The sequence below is a fragment of the Corythoichthys intestinalis genome, chromosome 10 (genome assembly GCF_030265065.1).
Source record: "Corythoichthys intestinalis isolate RoL2023-P3 chromosome 10, ASM3026506v1, whole genome shotgun sequence".
In the NCBI taxonomy this organism is placed as follows: domain Eukaryota; kingdom Metazoa; phylum Chordata; class Actinopteri; order Syngnathiformes; family Syngnathidae; genus Corythoichthys; species Corythoichthys intestinalis.
The window spans coordinates 25,547,855-25,562,918 of record NC_080404.1 but is presented as its reverse complement, the minus strand read 5'-3'; the positions used below and the strand labels follow the sequence as shown (position 1 = coordinate 25,562,918).

The 15,064-nt window shown below is 38.2% G+C and overlaps 1 protein-coding gene across 4 annotated transcripts in view; it reads right to left on the bottom strand.

The window, feature by feature from the left end:
• Positions 1-4,605: 4,605 nt before the first annotated feature.
• Positions 4,606-15,064, bottom strand: part of dlg5a (discs, large homolog 5a (Drosophila)) — a 90,151-nt gene continuing 79,692 nt past the window's right edge. For all 4 annotated transcript variants that reach the window (XM_057847834.1, XM_057847838.1, XM_057847835.1 and 1 more), the window contains 8 exons: positions 14,508-14,656; positions 9,853-10,023; positions 8,581-8,771; positions 8,361-8,504; positions 6,320-6,447; positions 6,018-6,127; positions 5,795-5,904; positions 4,606-5,730 (listed from right to left, as the gene is read on the bottom strand). In XM_057847834.1, coding sequence (XP_057703817.1) covers positions 5,627-5,730; positions 5,795-5,904; positions 6,018-6,127; positions 6,320-6,447; positions 8,361-8,504; positions 8,581-8,771; positions 9,853-10,023; positions 14,508-14,656 — 1,107 coding nt within the window. In that variant the 3' untranslated portion in view covers positions 4,606-5,626. The remainder of the gene's footprint in view (positions 5,731-5,794; positions 5,905-6,017; positions 6,128-6,319; positions 6,448-8,360; positions 8,505-8,580; positions 8,772-9,852; positions 10,024-14,507; positions 14,657-15,064) is intronic.

Sequence of the window (15,064 nt, the reverse complement as noted above, 5' to 3'; positions counted from 1 at the left end):
CAAATTTTAGATCGAAATGCTGAGAAGTTTTTCTCATTTAATTTTTTTTTTTTTTTGTGGGATGGAAAATATATGTATACTTGTAGATACAGTATATGGGAATAAAACTACATTCGCATCAATTCGCAAAATATTTTTGGTCAATTATACGTTTATTTTATATTATTTTTTATAATATATGGACTTTTCCCCCGTGAGTACCGTTTGTCATAACAAATTGAAATTGCCAAAAGTATCTGTTTTGATCAATCTATCCATGTTTGATTCATTAGACCGTGAGAGCTCCCCCGGCTGGTGAGATTCTGAACTTCCCCAGTGGAGAAAGTTGCTGTAGAACTATTTAGTTTCACTACAAATGTTTCTTTAATGCGCAAAAATGAAAGCATGAAAATAAGCCCCACCGCAGAAATATGAGAACATGGCTGTGGTCAGCCAATATTTTGTCTGTGGCGTTAACGAGCGACCTTGGACAAGCCCATCCTCATCCACGCCTGAATGCTTGCAGCACCAGCTGTAAAGTGAGGAGGCTCAGAGGACATGTGAGAACAAGGAAGAGACGTGCAAGAGTGTCGAAATGTGGAAAAGGTTTAAAATTGAAGGTCTTCAAGGAGGCAAACAAATGTGACTGTCAAAAATACCGAAGAGCCTCCCAGTCAAAATGGATTGGACATCTAGTGCTGTCAATGGCACTGAAAGATGTGCATTCACAGCCATTCCTCCCAGTTTAAATGAATTGGACACCTATCGTAGTTAATGGGGTAAACACAAGGCAAATACAAAACAAAAAAATGGAAGTATTATAGCGGTTACATTTGCACTGTATATACAGTATATACATACATACATTATATATATATGTATGTATACAGTGGAGAGAACAAGTATTTGATACACTGCCAATGGGTTTTCCCATTGACAGTGTATCAAATACTTGTTCTCCCCACTGTATATATATATATATATATATTAGGGCTGTCAAACGATTAAAATGTTTGAGTTAATTACAGCTTAAAAATTAATTAATCGTAATTAATCGCAATTCAAACCATCTATAAAATATGCCATATTTTTCTGTAAATTATATATATATTCTGTAAAATAATTTGTTGGAATGGAAAGATAAGACACAAGATGGATATATACATTCAACATAGGGTACATAAGGACTGTAGTGGGCAGTAGAGTGAAATACTCTACTGTCATTTAAATCTGTCTATGCTGTCCTCACTCTGAAGCGTCTACTTTTTCCAAAGCTAGACAGCTAGTGAACGGCGCCTTAATAATCAGACTTCTTCCTTTTTCATCTGATTTATTAATAAAATGGCCTCAAACCACTGTCCTCTTTAGACCGTAGTGAAACTACAAAAAAAAGTACACAAGCATTGCATTAGCAACAACGTTAGCTTAGCACGCTATACAGGGTCACTAAACATAAACAAAAATCGTCTCATACAAAAAATATAACATTTCGCTTACTAACCTAATACTTACATTCTTTACAACAACCATACTTACGGACAAATCTTGTCCAAGGATCATATAAGCACAACATTACAACGTAGGCGTCAGGCCGAGACGTCGTGCAGCCATATTGAACTGGCAAGAAAGCAATAGACCATGTCGCAAAGCGACAACAAGAGTTCGCTGTTAGACAGCACAAAAAACCTTGCTGTAAAACTTACCAAAAGGCAGAATACTGTCTGAGCGGGACATGTGCATTAATTGAGTCAAATATTTTAACGTGATTAATTTTAAAAATTAATTACCGCGCGTTAACGCGATAATTTTGACAGCCCTAATATATATATATATATATATATATATATATATATATATATATATATACATACATACATACATATGGCAGAAAACACAGACAAGACTGAAAAAGCAGTTTCAGCTCTTGCAGTCCTCTTTAAAAGAAACTGCTGTATTTTGAGCCAAAACAACTGTTGTGTTTGATAGAACAATATGTCTATATGCTGCCATAGCAGATTCGTGGCGCATTAAACCCCCAAACTATTTTTAATTTGTCCGTTTTACCCCTAAAACCCCTATTTACAGATGTCGCGCAACCGCTTCTGTTTTAACCGGCCATAAAACAAAGGTAATCAATTATATTTATTATTCAAAATGTCTGTCATTTTTAGCTTTGAACCATGAATTGATGTCCAATATTTCGTTTAAAAAAAAAAAAAAAATTACAAAAAAACTACTTTATTATTCAAAAATTATTCACTCGCATATTTTAAACTTTTAAACAAATTTCGTCACAATGAAAAAAGGGTGTCTGTAAAAAAGTCACGGATATCTACCTCATAACTATCACTTAATTGTATTTTTTTTTGTTACTGTTGCATTTTCTCAGAAATGTTAGATAATTGATCCAGACAAAGAAAAAAATGGGGGAAAAAATGTTTAAAAGGGTAACTATATGAAAAAGAAAGTCTTGACCACTCCTTGATGTCTGCGATTTCTGCATCGCGACCCTTGTTATATTACCATGTTTCACCCATAAAATCCCCCGAAAAATCCAGCTGTGGCCATTTACAGCTGTGTCCTGACACTCAGTGATACATGCTAAATTGAGTTTTTGGATCGAAACAAGGTAAGTACGCGATAATATCTCGTTAAAGTCATGGCATCTGTAATTCTGCTCCTGCGTGCTCTCACCTCCCGATAGGGTTTTGCTGTTTAAAATTTTTAAAAAATTTTTTTAAATGCCCTCCTGGTCAAAAATTTTCTTTCCCCAGAAAATTGAGATTTTAAGCTTTCCAATGATGTATTACAGAGGCATTTCGGTCAATTTTGAAATTTGGCCAAATTGGGGGTCTCAGACCGAAACTTCATGTCACTTGAGTGTTTTCCGCCTTATATATATATATATATATATATACATACATATATAACCATCTCACCATGTGCCCAGCAAACACAAAACATTTTCCATGATGAGCGTAACCCAATTAAACACTGTAAACTCCCACGTTAACACAGACAAAAAAAACTTTTATTGTCATGTTAATGTCTCAACATACAAATCACATACATTCTTTTCATATAAAGAGTCGTTCAATCAGTACCTGGCGTCGACAACCGCTTCATGTTGTATGCTGCATTTTCCTCTACCATACTATCTACACAGAAAAATAGTAACATTACACTTCGCTTATGTTTTTTTTTTTTGTTATTAATAGTTTTAAAGCCCAATATTCAAATTGGTGGACCACATTTCCTCTGAAAAGACTGTGCAATAATAGATCCCTTTTTTATTTTGAAGAATTCAAAGAAGTGATCGTTTTTCTATCTCATCAGAATAAAAAGGCCCTTGATGAAATGTAAGGAACAGATGTGGGACAAAAACAAAAAAAAAAGTTCATTAGTTTCAGTAGAACTGATAGTACCTAGTATTGGCAGTCTACTGGAAACCTGGCAACCATTACATGTTTACAGTTCACAGCTAAACAAGTGCAAAACAAAGAAACAAAAGGGGTAACAATGTCTTTTTTGTGGATTTTGGCACAATGAAAATGCAGTTTGCAGGAAGGCCGTCTGTAGTTCTTCCTATCTACTCAAAACAAAATTAAATAACAGTGAAAACGTCACTAAATGGTTGATGAGAAATTACCCTGCAAAATGTTGCTTCATAGTGTGTCTTTTTAGGAGAACGTCGATAAGGGACTGACAACCAACCACAAGCAAACACACAAAAAAAAAAAAACAACATGCCAACATGTTTGCCAGACCTTCCTAGGCATGTGACCTAGTCAAAATACATGAATATATAGGATTTTTATATATATAGATTTATATACTGTATTTATATATATATATTGATATGTTTGTGTGCGTGTGTGAGTGTTTGTCTGCATACTCTATGTTAAATACATGTTAAAGAGATAAAAGGATATCATTACACAGTGGTCTGTCTAGCCCTGGAGTGCATTCTGAGGAGGTGAACCCGTTTGGACGCCACTTCGGCTGCTTACACCTTCTTTTAAAAAAAAAATAAAAAAAGAAAAAAAGAAAAGATACAAACTGCCATTGTCAAGAGTTTGCCCCTGCAGCCCCAAATCAGAAACTAACACACACGCGCATACTTGGGGGGGGCTGCTTGGAGATCAGGCGTCTTCTACAAGAAGGCACTTTCCGAAAGGCCCAAAATAAACGCTGCCGCACTCCCTGCTGCTATATAGAGGACACAATGCATAGAGCTAACCTGTGATTGCCGTCACCGCGGGCAGCGTGAGCGCAGCTACAGTACGAATGACAACCACCTTCATGGTCATTACAACAACATGAACAACAACAAGCACAAACGAGATTCACGATAGTTGTCAGTCGGATGCATAATTGGCACGGTTTTTAACCGATGTGAGCTGCTACAGTTAGTGTTGGGACCACAATGAAAAGTACAAGGGAAAAAAGCTGTCATTTATAAAGAACAAATTGCTCATTTTATTAGTAAAGTATTACAGTGTTGTTTGAATTTGTTTGGGTTTGAAAAGCTATAAAAATTGTTTTAGAATCAGTTTGTGGTTTATTCTAATAATTTCGGCAATCACTATGTTGAACATCAACTATTTGTTATTATTTGATGAAATCAATTTTTTTTTTTTTTTTTTTTTTAATTTTTTTTTTTAAACAAAGTTCACGAAAAAATATCAAAATAAGTAGTACCGTAATTATTGGACTATAAGCCGTACCTAGCAAATTACACAAGAGAACTGAATTTCCCCCGCAGGTGTCCACATTGTATATTTATACCGAAAGACATGCAGCTCATTAGCCTGTAAAACATTTATAAATGAGCCACAATGGACCATAAGACGCAGTGTTCAAAATGAAAGGGGAAAAAGTAGCAACTCACATATCGAAAATTATGGTAATCAAAGAAAGTCAATCTTTCAAAAGTCAACATTTTTTCATAAAAAAATACTGAAGCGGAACAAAAAAATGTGGGAGTTCAAACCATACAAAAAAAAAAAAGCAAAATGTCCACAAAACTACTGTTTCAAAATACATTGAGAAAGTGAGTTGGCAAATATGATTTTAATCTCTCATGACATATAACGAACAATTTACATAAAATAATTTGACTCATATAATTAGAAAAAAAAAAACAGCATGAATCAGAAAATAGATTTTTAGGAAAGCGAATAAAGTGTGTAAATATTGCAAATAAATTATTCGACTCGCCATGTACAAAAACAACTATCCTTGCCTTTTTTCCCCCCAAAATCATTATTTTATTCCCACTGCTTTTCAATGTGGTCCTAACACTCTTGAGAGGTTGAGAACATCATTAGTGTTAAGGTTTGTGTACACCGAAGAGGGTGAGCGGTGGGTTCAGGGTCACTGGAGTCAATATTGAACACACAAGCACGCACACATATTTTTAATCACACGTTCAGCACATACACACCACGACGGAGTCCTTTAGGGAAGACTGAATAAGCTTGAAAGTGGAGAGCCAGTGCTACGTGCCCGTTCTTGAGTACTTTGAAAAAAAATCAAGAAAAATACCTATCAATATTTTACAATGCAGTGTACCTATTGTGTGGGATGAAGGTTCTTTCGTTAATTAATGTGCGGGGGGATTGAAGGCGAGCGCTCCGTTTGTCCGCTAAGGGCAGCCGAGGGGAGTCCACAGGACTTTATTTTGTTCTTGATCCACTATAGTCATGATCTGAGTGCAAATGTAAGGGAGCGAGCCACCTTGGACGATACCTGCAAAGGAGATGCGTGGCATTAAATCTAGTGAGATCATGTACACTCATTTGCACACACACACCTGTGAAGAACTTGCTATAGTCCTGCTCAATCTTCTGTCCGTTTTCAAACTGCTCCTTGGAATGTTTCTGAGAGACTTTGTCGCGCAAATAAATGGGATCTTTCTGCTCCCTGTGGACAAAAGTTTGCACCTTAGTAAAACCTGTGCTGATGCACTGTTAACCATTTTTCTATAAGTGAGTTTTGTAAATATCTTTAGGGTGGGGCATTATAATGCCACCTACTTGATCTGCTTGGCATTTTTGTAGCGAACAAAGACAACGATGGGATAAATGTGAACACTGTGGAGCCTCTCGATGGCATGCGGCGCGATGTCCAGCAAACAGTGACAACCCTGCAATGGAAACCAAACAAAATGCCTCAGACACAAGGAGAAACAAAAGGGCCAAAAAAATAGGCTGTTTATGGGCAACATCTTCATGGATATCCAAGATGAAATGCAATAGAATCTTATCACAGGAGATTGAAAGCAAACAAAAGCAGAGCTATCAGATCAGATATAATCTGCTTGGAATGGGGCAAATACCTTCTCTGTTATTTCCTTGATGGATGCAACAGTGGTCACATCAAAATGGCCACTGCGGCGCTTGTAGTCGATAAAGAGGCAGTCTTTCACACCTCGCTCAATGGCTTGTTGGGATGCCTTCATCACCTCTGCAACAACAGTAGAAAACACGCAGTTGCTCATCTTAACCCTTTTTAGGGGTAAGTGTTGATTTTTGGTAATGGAGGGGGGGATTGCGTCCACCAGGGGTCGCGTTAACCGAATATTTTCCGTCGTTGACCGGTTTTTTAAAACGGTGACGGAAAAAACTGAAGTCCATCCGTCATTTTGACAGGTTGCAATTCACACAGGGTGGCGAATGAGCATATTAATTAGCTATTGTCTCTCTTGATGCATGACGTCGTTGGCCTTACTCGGAAAAACGTCAATGCAACTGAGTGTTTGCCTGGCACAGCCAGACTGTTCTCCCTGTATTTTTCAAACACAGAGAAAAGTCTGGGACACAGCCTCTCGAGTAGATACAAAATCAATTGACAAATCAGATTTGTTTATTTGCGTGACGTGTTCTTCACGAGCAACGTCACTATTGTGCGCCGAAAGTCGTCTCTACAACAACACGGATGGCGGGAGAGCCGAGAATATGTTACAATCCGCGGTAAATTCAGTTTTAAATGAGCTAAAGGACATCGACACGAGACATTGACAACAGTCTGTCTCGCGCTAGCCATGTTGAATAAACTCCGTTCTCCTCGTATGTTTGCTTCCGCGCGCAAGTCCCTCGTCCTGCCCTCGTCGCTTTGCTAACGGCACGTCTGCCTGTCGCTGATTGGTGCACTCCGCTGTCTGTTTGCCTCTTGTTAAGCTTGTTCGGACAGAATATTAATTGAAAATGAATGAAAACTAAATACTATTGAATATGTCATTATTATCATTTTAAAAATGTAAGTGACGGGTAAAAATAGATTATGACCGGATTTTTATGACACTGTCAGTCAAAATGACAGACAACGAAAAAGTCTAGCGCAACCTCTGGCGTTATACAGGGTGACCGAAGGGGAAATTTTTTTTTTTTTAATTTAACAATCCATGAAAACCAAGAGTGATGGAAGACATATTTTATTCATTGTAATTGAAACCTTAAAACATGCCATTGAAGAAACAATTATGGAATTTTCATTTAAAAATTACATCCTTTAAATGGCGTCCGACTGCATAAATGCATTCTACAAATCTGCTGTTGACTACTGTTGAAAAAAAAGGGATTTTTTTGCATATTGGCAGACATGAGCAAGTGGCAGTGCTGCGAGACAGTGATCTTGAGCAAGGAGACAATGTGCCATTTTAGTAACCATGGTGAATTCAGGATGAAGTTCACCGTATCCAACCCCAGGTGAGGAAACAATAAGAAATCCCAAAAGCAAATTTTAAGAATGCATTTGTACAGGAGGACGCCATTTAAAGACATAAAAATAAAAAAAAAAAATTCCATCAGTGTTTCTTCAAGGGCATGTTTTGAGGTTTCAACTATTATGAATAAAATATTTTTCTTCCATCGATCTTTGTTTTATTGGACTGTTTAAAAAAAAATCCACTTTTTTTGGGTCACTCTATTTTAGGTCATGTACAACATTCTCTGTGGTATAAAATACAAAAAATGTTTTTTTTCTTTTGAATTGTTTTTTTTTTTTACCCGAAAATTAATAACATTAGTAACAAAATTAATAAAAGTAAAATGAATTAAAACATATTCTCTAGTTATGGCCCTTAATAACAATGCAAAGTTTTTATTGCCATCATATTTAATTCATTGCTTGCAACTGACAAAAATAAATGTTCAATTTATTTAAGTTTGGACTAGTGGCTATGAATATTCATCATACAGTCTTCCAGTCATAATGGATAGGACGTCTAACGCTGCCAATTAGTTTAATAGGGGTTATAGAAGCAACCGTTTCTTCAATGTGTTTCCTAACCTTTTAGCCAAGACACCTATTTTATCAATCTCAATTGCACATCTCATGAAACGACGACATGGGCATTTTTTTACAATGCGAGCCCTCACCTAGCACGCATCTGAAGAACTTCCCCGGAGACTCTTTGACCAGCATCTCCTTGACGGCGTCAGTCAGCGGGCCGAGGACCAGCACAGGCCTGGGGGAGGCGCATTCCACCTTCTGGACTCTCTGGTAGGCCAGGCTTATACAGTCTACACAAGAACACAAGTGACAATGACTTCACTAGCACCTTGATGAAGTTTCCACAGTATCTGCTTGCACGCTCACCATCCAGAAATGGGAGTGAGTCAGTGCTGATGGCATCTAGAGCCACTGTCTCCTTGCTGTCTTTGGAGCTGCTGCGTTTGTGCTTTTGCTTTCTCCTGAAGAAGGACCGGCGGGCGGCGGCAGACAATGTCTTGCTCCCGTCTTCCTTCATCTCGGTCACACTGTGTCGTCGGTAGAACTCTTGGTCCATCCTGGAAGATTGGAGCTCAATTTATTGTGTTTTAGAAGTGATGTTTTATTTAGATTCAAGACATTAACAAACAAGTAGCCTACTGAATATGGCAACTACATGAACATAAACAAATATACATTTGGTAAGACAAACAAAAAATTCTAGATATTGTCAAACTAAAAAATATACTTATTAGCAAAATTATTTTTATGTACTGTATTTAAAAAACTGTTTAATTGAATGTTTAATACTAGATGAAACACCTTGAGAGAGCACCACTGGGAATGAGCCGTCAAATTCAAAGCATCGCCATATTTGTGATGTGCCCTTTGACTTATGACCCTCTTTTCTCATCATATCAACTACCGTTATTAAGTTATTGTGAACATTTCTCTGATCTATGCGACCTTGAACCTAATGATCCCAAAATTAATTCTTGAGTTATCTTGAAGATGTTTAATATAATAGCTAAACATATTTGATCATGTTTTGTCTCACGTATAAATTAGTAATCACAAACAGAAAAACACAACTTTGATTATAACCAAAAAAAAAAAAACCTGAACAAATTATGTTGCGTACAAAGGATGTGCTGATCCGATCACATGATCGGAAATCAGGCCAATCACGCCATTTTTCAGAGGGTGTTTTTCTGCTTCATGCTTGTACAGCGCCACAGCCTCTCACCCCCCCTGCTGCTAAGCAGTGCGGCCAAACTGTCCAGTTTGCGTTTCGTACTTAAAGTTTACGATGATTGATAGGTTTGCAGCGTTGAGCCAGAGAAGCTTGGTAGCGCTACGATCAAAGGCACAGATCTGTCAATCATCATTAAACTTGCATAAGTGTGCTGTGGCAACTCTTTGTGTAAGTGAGAGGCTGTTCCCTGCAGGGTGAGCGTCAAAGCATGAGTGGAATCACTCAGTGAAGCATTCAATAAAGAAAGGCAATTTTCTGTGTTATTCTTGTTTAAAAAGAATTCACATTATGAAGGCGGCACAGAGGGACAATAACATGTTTGGAACTTTTGTTTCAAAAAAACTTTAGCATAGAAAAAACAAATATTGCATTTTGGGATTAAGCATATTGCATTCGTCACCTACATATACTTGCTGGGGATCTGCCCCCTCTGGATCTGCTGCGCGTTCTCGTCCAGCTGCCACGCCATCCAGGTCCCGAAGCTGCCCTTTGGCAACGACTCGTCCACGTAGAGGATGTCATCTTTCTTGAACGTCAGGTCCCCCTCGGCCTCACCCACGCGATCGTAAAGTGCTCTGGGAGGGGAGCATAAGCGGATACATTGAGAGTTATGTTGAAGATGGAGTTGAGGCGAAGACTTAAAGTTGATGAGGCAGCAGATGCGACGGAACAGGTTCGCAGGAGAGCAAGATAACGAGATCGGGCAGGGTGAGTTTATCTACACACTGTGTAGGCTTCGCATCCTAAGTCATTCCCCTTGCGGCCTATCTTTGACAGCCAGGCAGACTGTATTTAGCGCACATGACATCACCAACACACTTGCCTATGTGACAAGTGACTGCCGCAGCTGCTCTGCCCCCCCACCCCAGCACACACCCAGACTCCTAATAATGTTCTGAAGTTGAACAATACTAAAGAAAATAACATTAATTGCGTAAAATTAAAAAAAAAAAAAAAAAAGTTTTGATAAAAATAAAAATAGAAAAATATTTCAAATACAGTACAGAGAATATTGCAGTTTAAATTCTTTTCATTTAAGCATTTTTCAAAGAAATCAAATAAAGTTTTTTATGATATCTACAAAGACAGTCTTCGCAAATACAACCAGGAACTGAAAAATGCTAGACAGTCATATTTTTCAGAGATCATTAGTAGAAACACTAACAATACCCGCACACTATTTTCTGTTGTTGACAAACTGACAAACCCACAAGCATCAATACCTTAGGAATTGGCATCTGAGGTGTCCTGTAATAATTTCGCAGCATTCTTTACACACAAAGTACTAAAGATTAGACAGACTGTGTGCAACTCCAGATTAACAAATGTTACACTAAATGCCTCCCAAAATGTCCCCCACGTCAATCTTAGACAGTTTAGCCTCTTGGACTATGCCACTTTAACAGAAATTGTGTCGAAATTAAAGCCCACAACATGCTGCCTTGACATCCTTCCTTCAAACTTTTTCAAAACTGTTTTTCATTGCATAGCCCCAGACATACTTCAGATTATAAATACTTCTCTCCAAACAGGAGAGTTTCCTCAGACTTTAAAAACTGCAGTAATAAAACCTCTCCTAAAAAAACCTAATCTGGATGCCTCAACCATTAGTAATTACAGGCCAATATCAAATCTGACATTCCTGGGGAAAATTATCGAAAGGGTTGTGTTCGAACAGATCCAGAATTATATGATGCAAAACAATCTTTTTAAATCATTTCAGTCTGGATTTCGACCACAATACAGCACCGAGACTGTGCTTATCAAAGTCCTAAATGATATTCGTCGGAATACCGATGCAGGCAAATCATCTGTTCTGCTACTATTGGATCTCAGCGCCGCATTTGACACGGTTGATCACAACATACTACTCAGCAGATTGGAACAGTGGGTAGGGCTTACTGACACTATTCTTCAGTGGTTCACATCCTATTTACATGATAGGGATTTCTTTGTGTCAATCGTAAACCATCAGTCAGAACGAACTAAATTCACGTGTGGAGTCCCTCAAGGGTCAATTCTTGGACCACTCTTATTTAACATCTATATGCTTCCGTTAGCTCAGATAATGGAACAGTATGACATCTCCTATCACGCCTATGCAGATGACACACAACTGTACATTTCTGTGTCCCCACATGATTATAGTCCCTTAGTCACCCTGAGCAAATGCATTCATCAAATCAATGAATGGATGTGCCAGAATTTTCTCCACTTAAATGTACAGAAGACAGAGGTGATCATTTTTGGGCCAAAAAAGGAAAGGTCAAAGATAAGCAGCGAACTTAGCACAATGTCACTTACAGCTACAAATCAAGTCAGAAACCTTGGCGTAATTCTTGACTCAGACCTAAAATTTGATAGCCATTTAAAGTCCGTCACTAAATCCGCTTATTACCACCTAAAAAATATAACCAGAATTAAGGGGCTTCTGACTCAACAAGACATGGAAAAACTTATGCATGCATTCATTTTCAGCAGATTGGACTATTGCAACGGTATATTTACAGGTCTTGATAAAAAAATCAGTCAGGAAGTTGCAGCTGGTACAGAATGCTGCAGCCAGAGTCCTCACAAATACAAGGAAGCTGGACCACATTACACCAGTTTTGAAATCGCTACACTGGCTTCCAGTAAGTCAAAGGATAGACTATAAAATACTACTGCTCGTCTACAAAACACTTAATGGCCTTGGACCAAAATACATGCTTGACTTGTTAGAGTCCTATGAGACATCTAGACCCCTAAGGTCGTCTGGAACCGGTCTTCTGCATGTTCCAAGAACAAGAACCAAGCAGGGTGAGGCAGCATTTAGTTATTATGCTCCTCACCTCTGGAACAAGTTACCCGAACGTCTGAAGTATGCTCAAACTGTTAGCTCTTTTAAATCAGGGCTAAAAACGCTTTTGTTTAGCACTGCATATCTATAACTGTCTATATATTTCAATCTACCTGCTTTCTATTCCTCTTGTTTTTATCTCCATTGCTGATTTCAATTATTATTAGTAGTAGTAGTTTTTGTTTCATTTTTATTTTATTTATTTATCTTTATTCTGTGATTAAATGCGATCTTTTGTCTTCGTTTCCACGTTGTGTTGATTTAAATGTGATTTTTATGATCTTCATGTGATGTAAAGCACTTTGAATTGCCTTGTGTTGAATTGTGCTATATAAATAAATTTGCCTTGCCTTGCCTTGCCTAAAACAATTTACCGTTTTCGCCCCTTTTTTTAATAGAAAACATTTAAAAAAGAAAGTTGTTTTTTTAAATAAGAGAAAATTTACTATTGAATAATCACTGGCCATTGACAACGATTTACATCCTATTCACTTAAACTTGGAGGCAGTGTTGTTTTTGGCAGCCCTTTTAACTTTTGTCTTAGTTTTATGGACGAATACTTGTTAGTCTGTCAGATTTTAGTCATTTGGAAATTTTTTCATCTTCATCTAGTATTAGTCAATGAAATGTAATTCAAATTTCGTCTAGTTTTAGTCGGCAATTACTGAAAATGTTTTCGTCTATTACTTCAAAAATAAAGCTTTCCAAAAATTTCGAATGAACATAGGCGAGCACATATTGTAATGTCTACAAGGACAACGCCAACTTTGTGATAATACACACTCAGCTGGAAAAGGAGTACATTATCTCCAATTAAATCTACCTAGTAGCCAGGAACAGTATGGGGGGAAAAAATTGCCTGAGCGTTTAACATCCTCTAGACCAGGGTTCACTAAATCCGGACCTCGGTGCCACTTTTCCTGTCGTGTTTTCCACGTCTCTCTCCCCTAACACCTAAATCAAATGATTATGTCATCAGCAACCTCTCCAGAAGCCTAATAATGATCCTGATTATTTTGATTCAGGTGTATTGGAGGAGGGAGACATGGAAAACACGACAGGAAAAGTGGCACCGAGGTCCAGATTTAGTGAATCCTGCTCTAAACTTACTGGCCAGAAAAGTCAAGTGGCACTGCTTTAGACTGGCCGGTGTTTTAAGAACGCTCGCCATTCTGAAGCTAATGCTAACGCGAACACGAATGCTACGCTAACGCTAGGACTACATTTAGCGCCTGATGATCACTCAGCACAGACCTTTAAAGGCTAAAGCAACATTGCATATTCTCTCTTGCCAAGATAAGAAAACAAATCTTACCATGTGTTCAAACAAGCAAGATGGAGCGCAGGCTAGTTTAAGACTTATCATCTCACATCTCACATGAGTGACACATCCCAAACACTGCTACGATGCAAGCTGACGCACTCCATCCATGTACAATATGAAAATGTCACGCATTGTGAACATATGACAGAAACGATGTTGCATTTTCATTTCGTCTCATCAGACAAAAACTGGCACTCGTCTCGTTATGTTCTAGCATCCCAAGCCTGTTTTTATCTCTCCATCATCACGTCATGAAAAAAATTGTTTGTCGACAAAGCATATTCTTTATTTTCATTGTTGACGAAAACAACACTGCTTGGAGGACTAGTTATGAATGTTCATGTTCCAGTGCCATTGACAGCGCTAGATGTCCAATCCATTTTGACTGGTCAGAACAGAATTGACGTCTCTAGCACCATCAGCAGCCAATGACTTAAATGAGTTATAGGGCACTCATTTAAGTCATTGGCTGCTGATGGTGCTAGAGACGTGTTAAGTGTTAACTATGGAAGCGCTTCATTTAAGTTCCATTTTTTCATATGGGATTTTTGGGGGGGAAATTTGATGAAATCCAGTCGGCATTCCACTGCATTTTTAAATTTAATTAATTAAATTTATTTATAAATGCACTAATGATGCAGGAAAGGAGGCTAAAAGATTACTCTGAAAGGCTGTTGGTGATGGCATTTGTGCAGACTGCAGAGAGATGAGATAACCTAAATTGGACAATTAAAATCACAGAGAAGATCTGGGATGTAATTGGTTAGATGATCACGGCTTGTCCAAGGGCCGCTCCTGTGGCTGATCTATTAATAGCAACGTGGAGACACACGAGGATGCTTGGGGACCATTAATGTTGTCGTTTTACACTGAGCATGTGTGCGTTGTGTAAGTACCTAATATAAAAGCCATCACCAGGAACATCTTTGAGCACGTTGAAGTCTTCCGCCCGAAGCTGCACCTTGAACGTGACAGTCTCTGCCGGCTTCAACATCTCCACATAAACCTCCTCTGCAGTTTTGTTCTTCATATTCACCGAGTTGTACTGTTATGTGAGCCAGGGACAGAACAAAAGCAGTGTTATTACATTAGTGTACATATATTATTACAGGTAGTGTGAACTTAAAGCGCAATCCTTTGCTCTATATTACGTGGGCGACACATGCCTTCTGGTAAATTTAAGTGCCAACATACCGATTTAAGCCATCGGTGAAGAGGAGCGCAAAAATGAGGCAAGATTGAGGGACACAAAGGGTGACAGAGCAGCATGCTGATTCCACCAAACCACTCCAAAGGCGGTGGGGGCATTCTGGAAGTACTTCATCGTTTTCATTTGTTGTTTTATGAACACGTACAGTATGTCGCCCAAGTAGAATAAGACAATGATAAAAGGAGCCCAATGGAGACTCAGGGCTGGCAAAAAAGAAACCAGCTTCTTTTATCCATGCTTGAC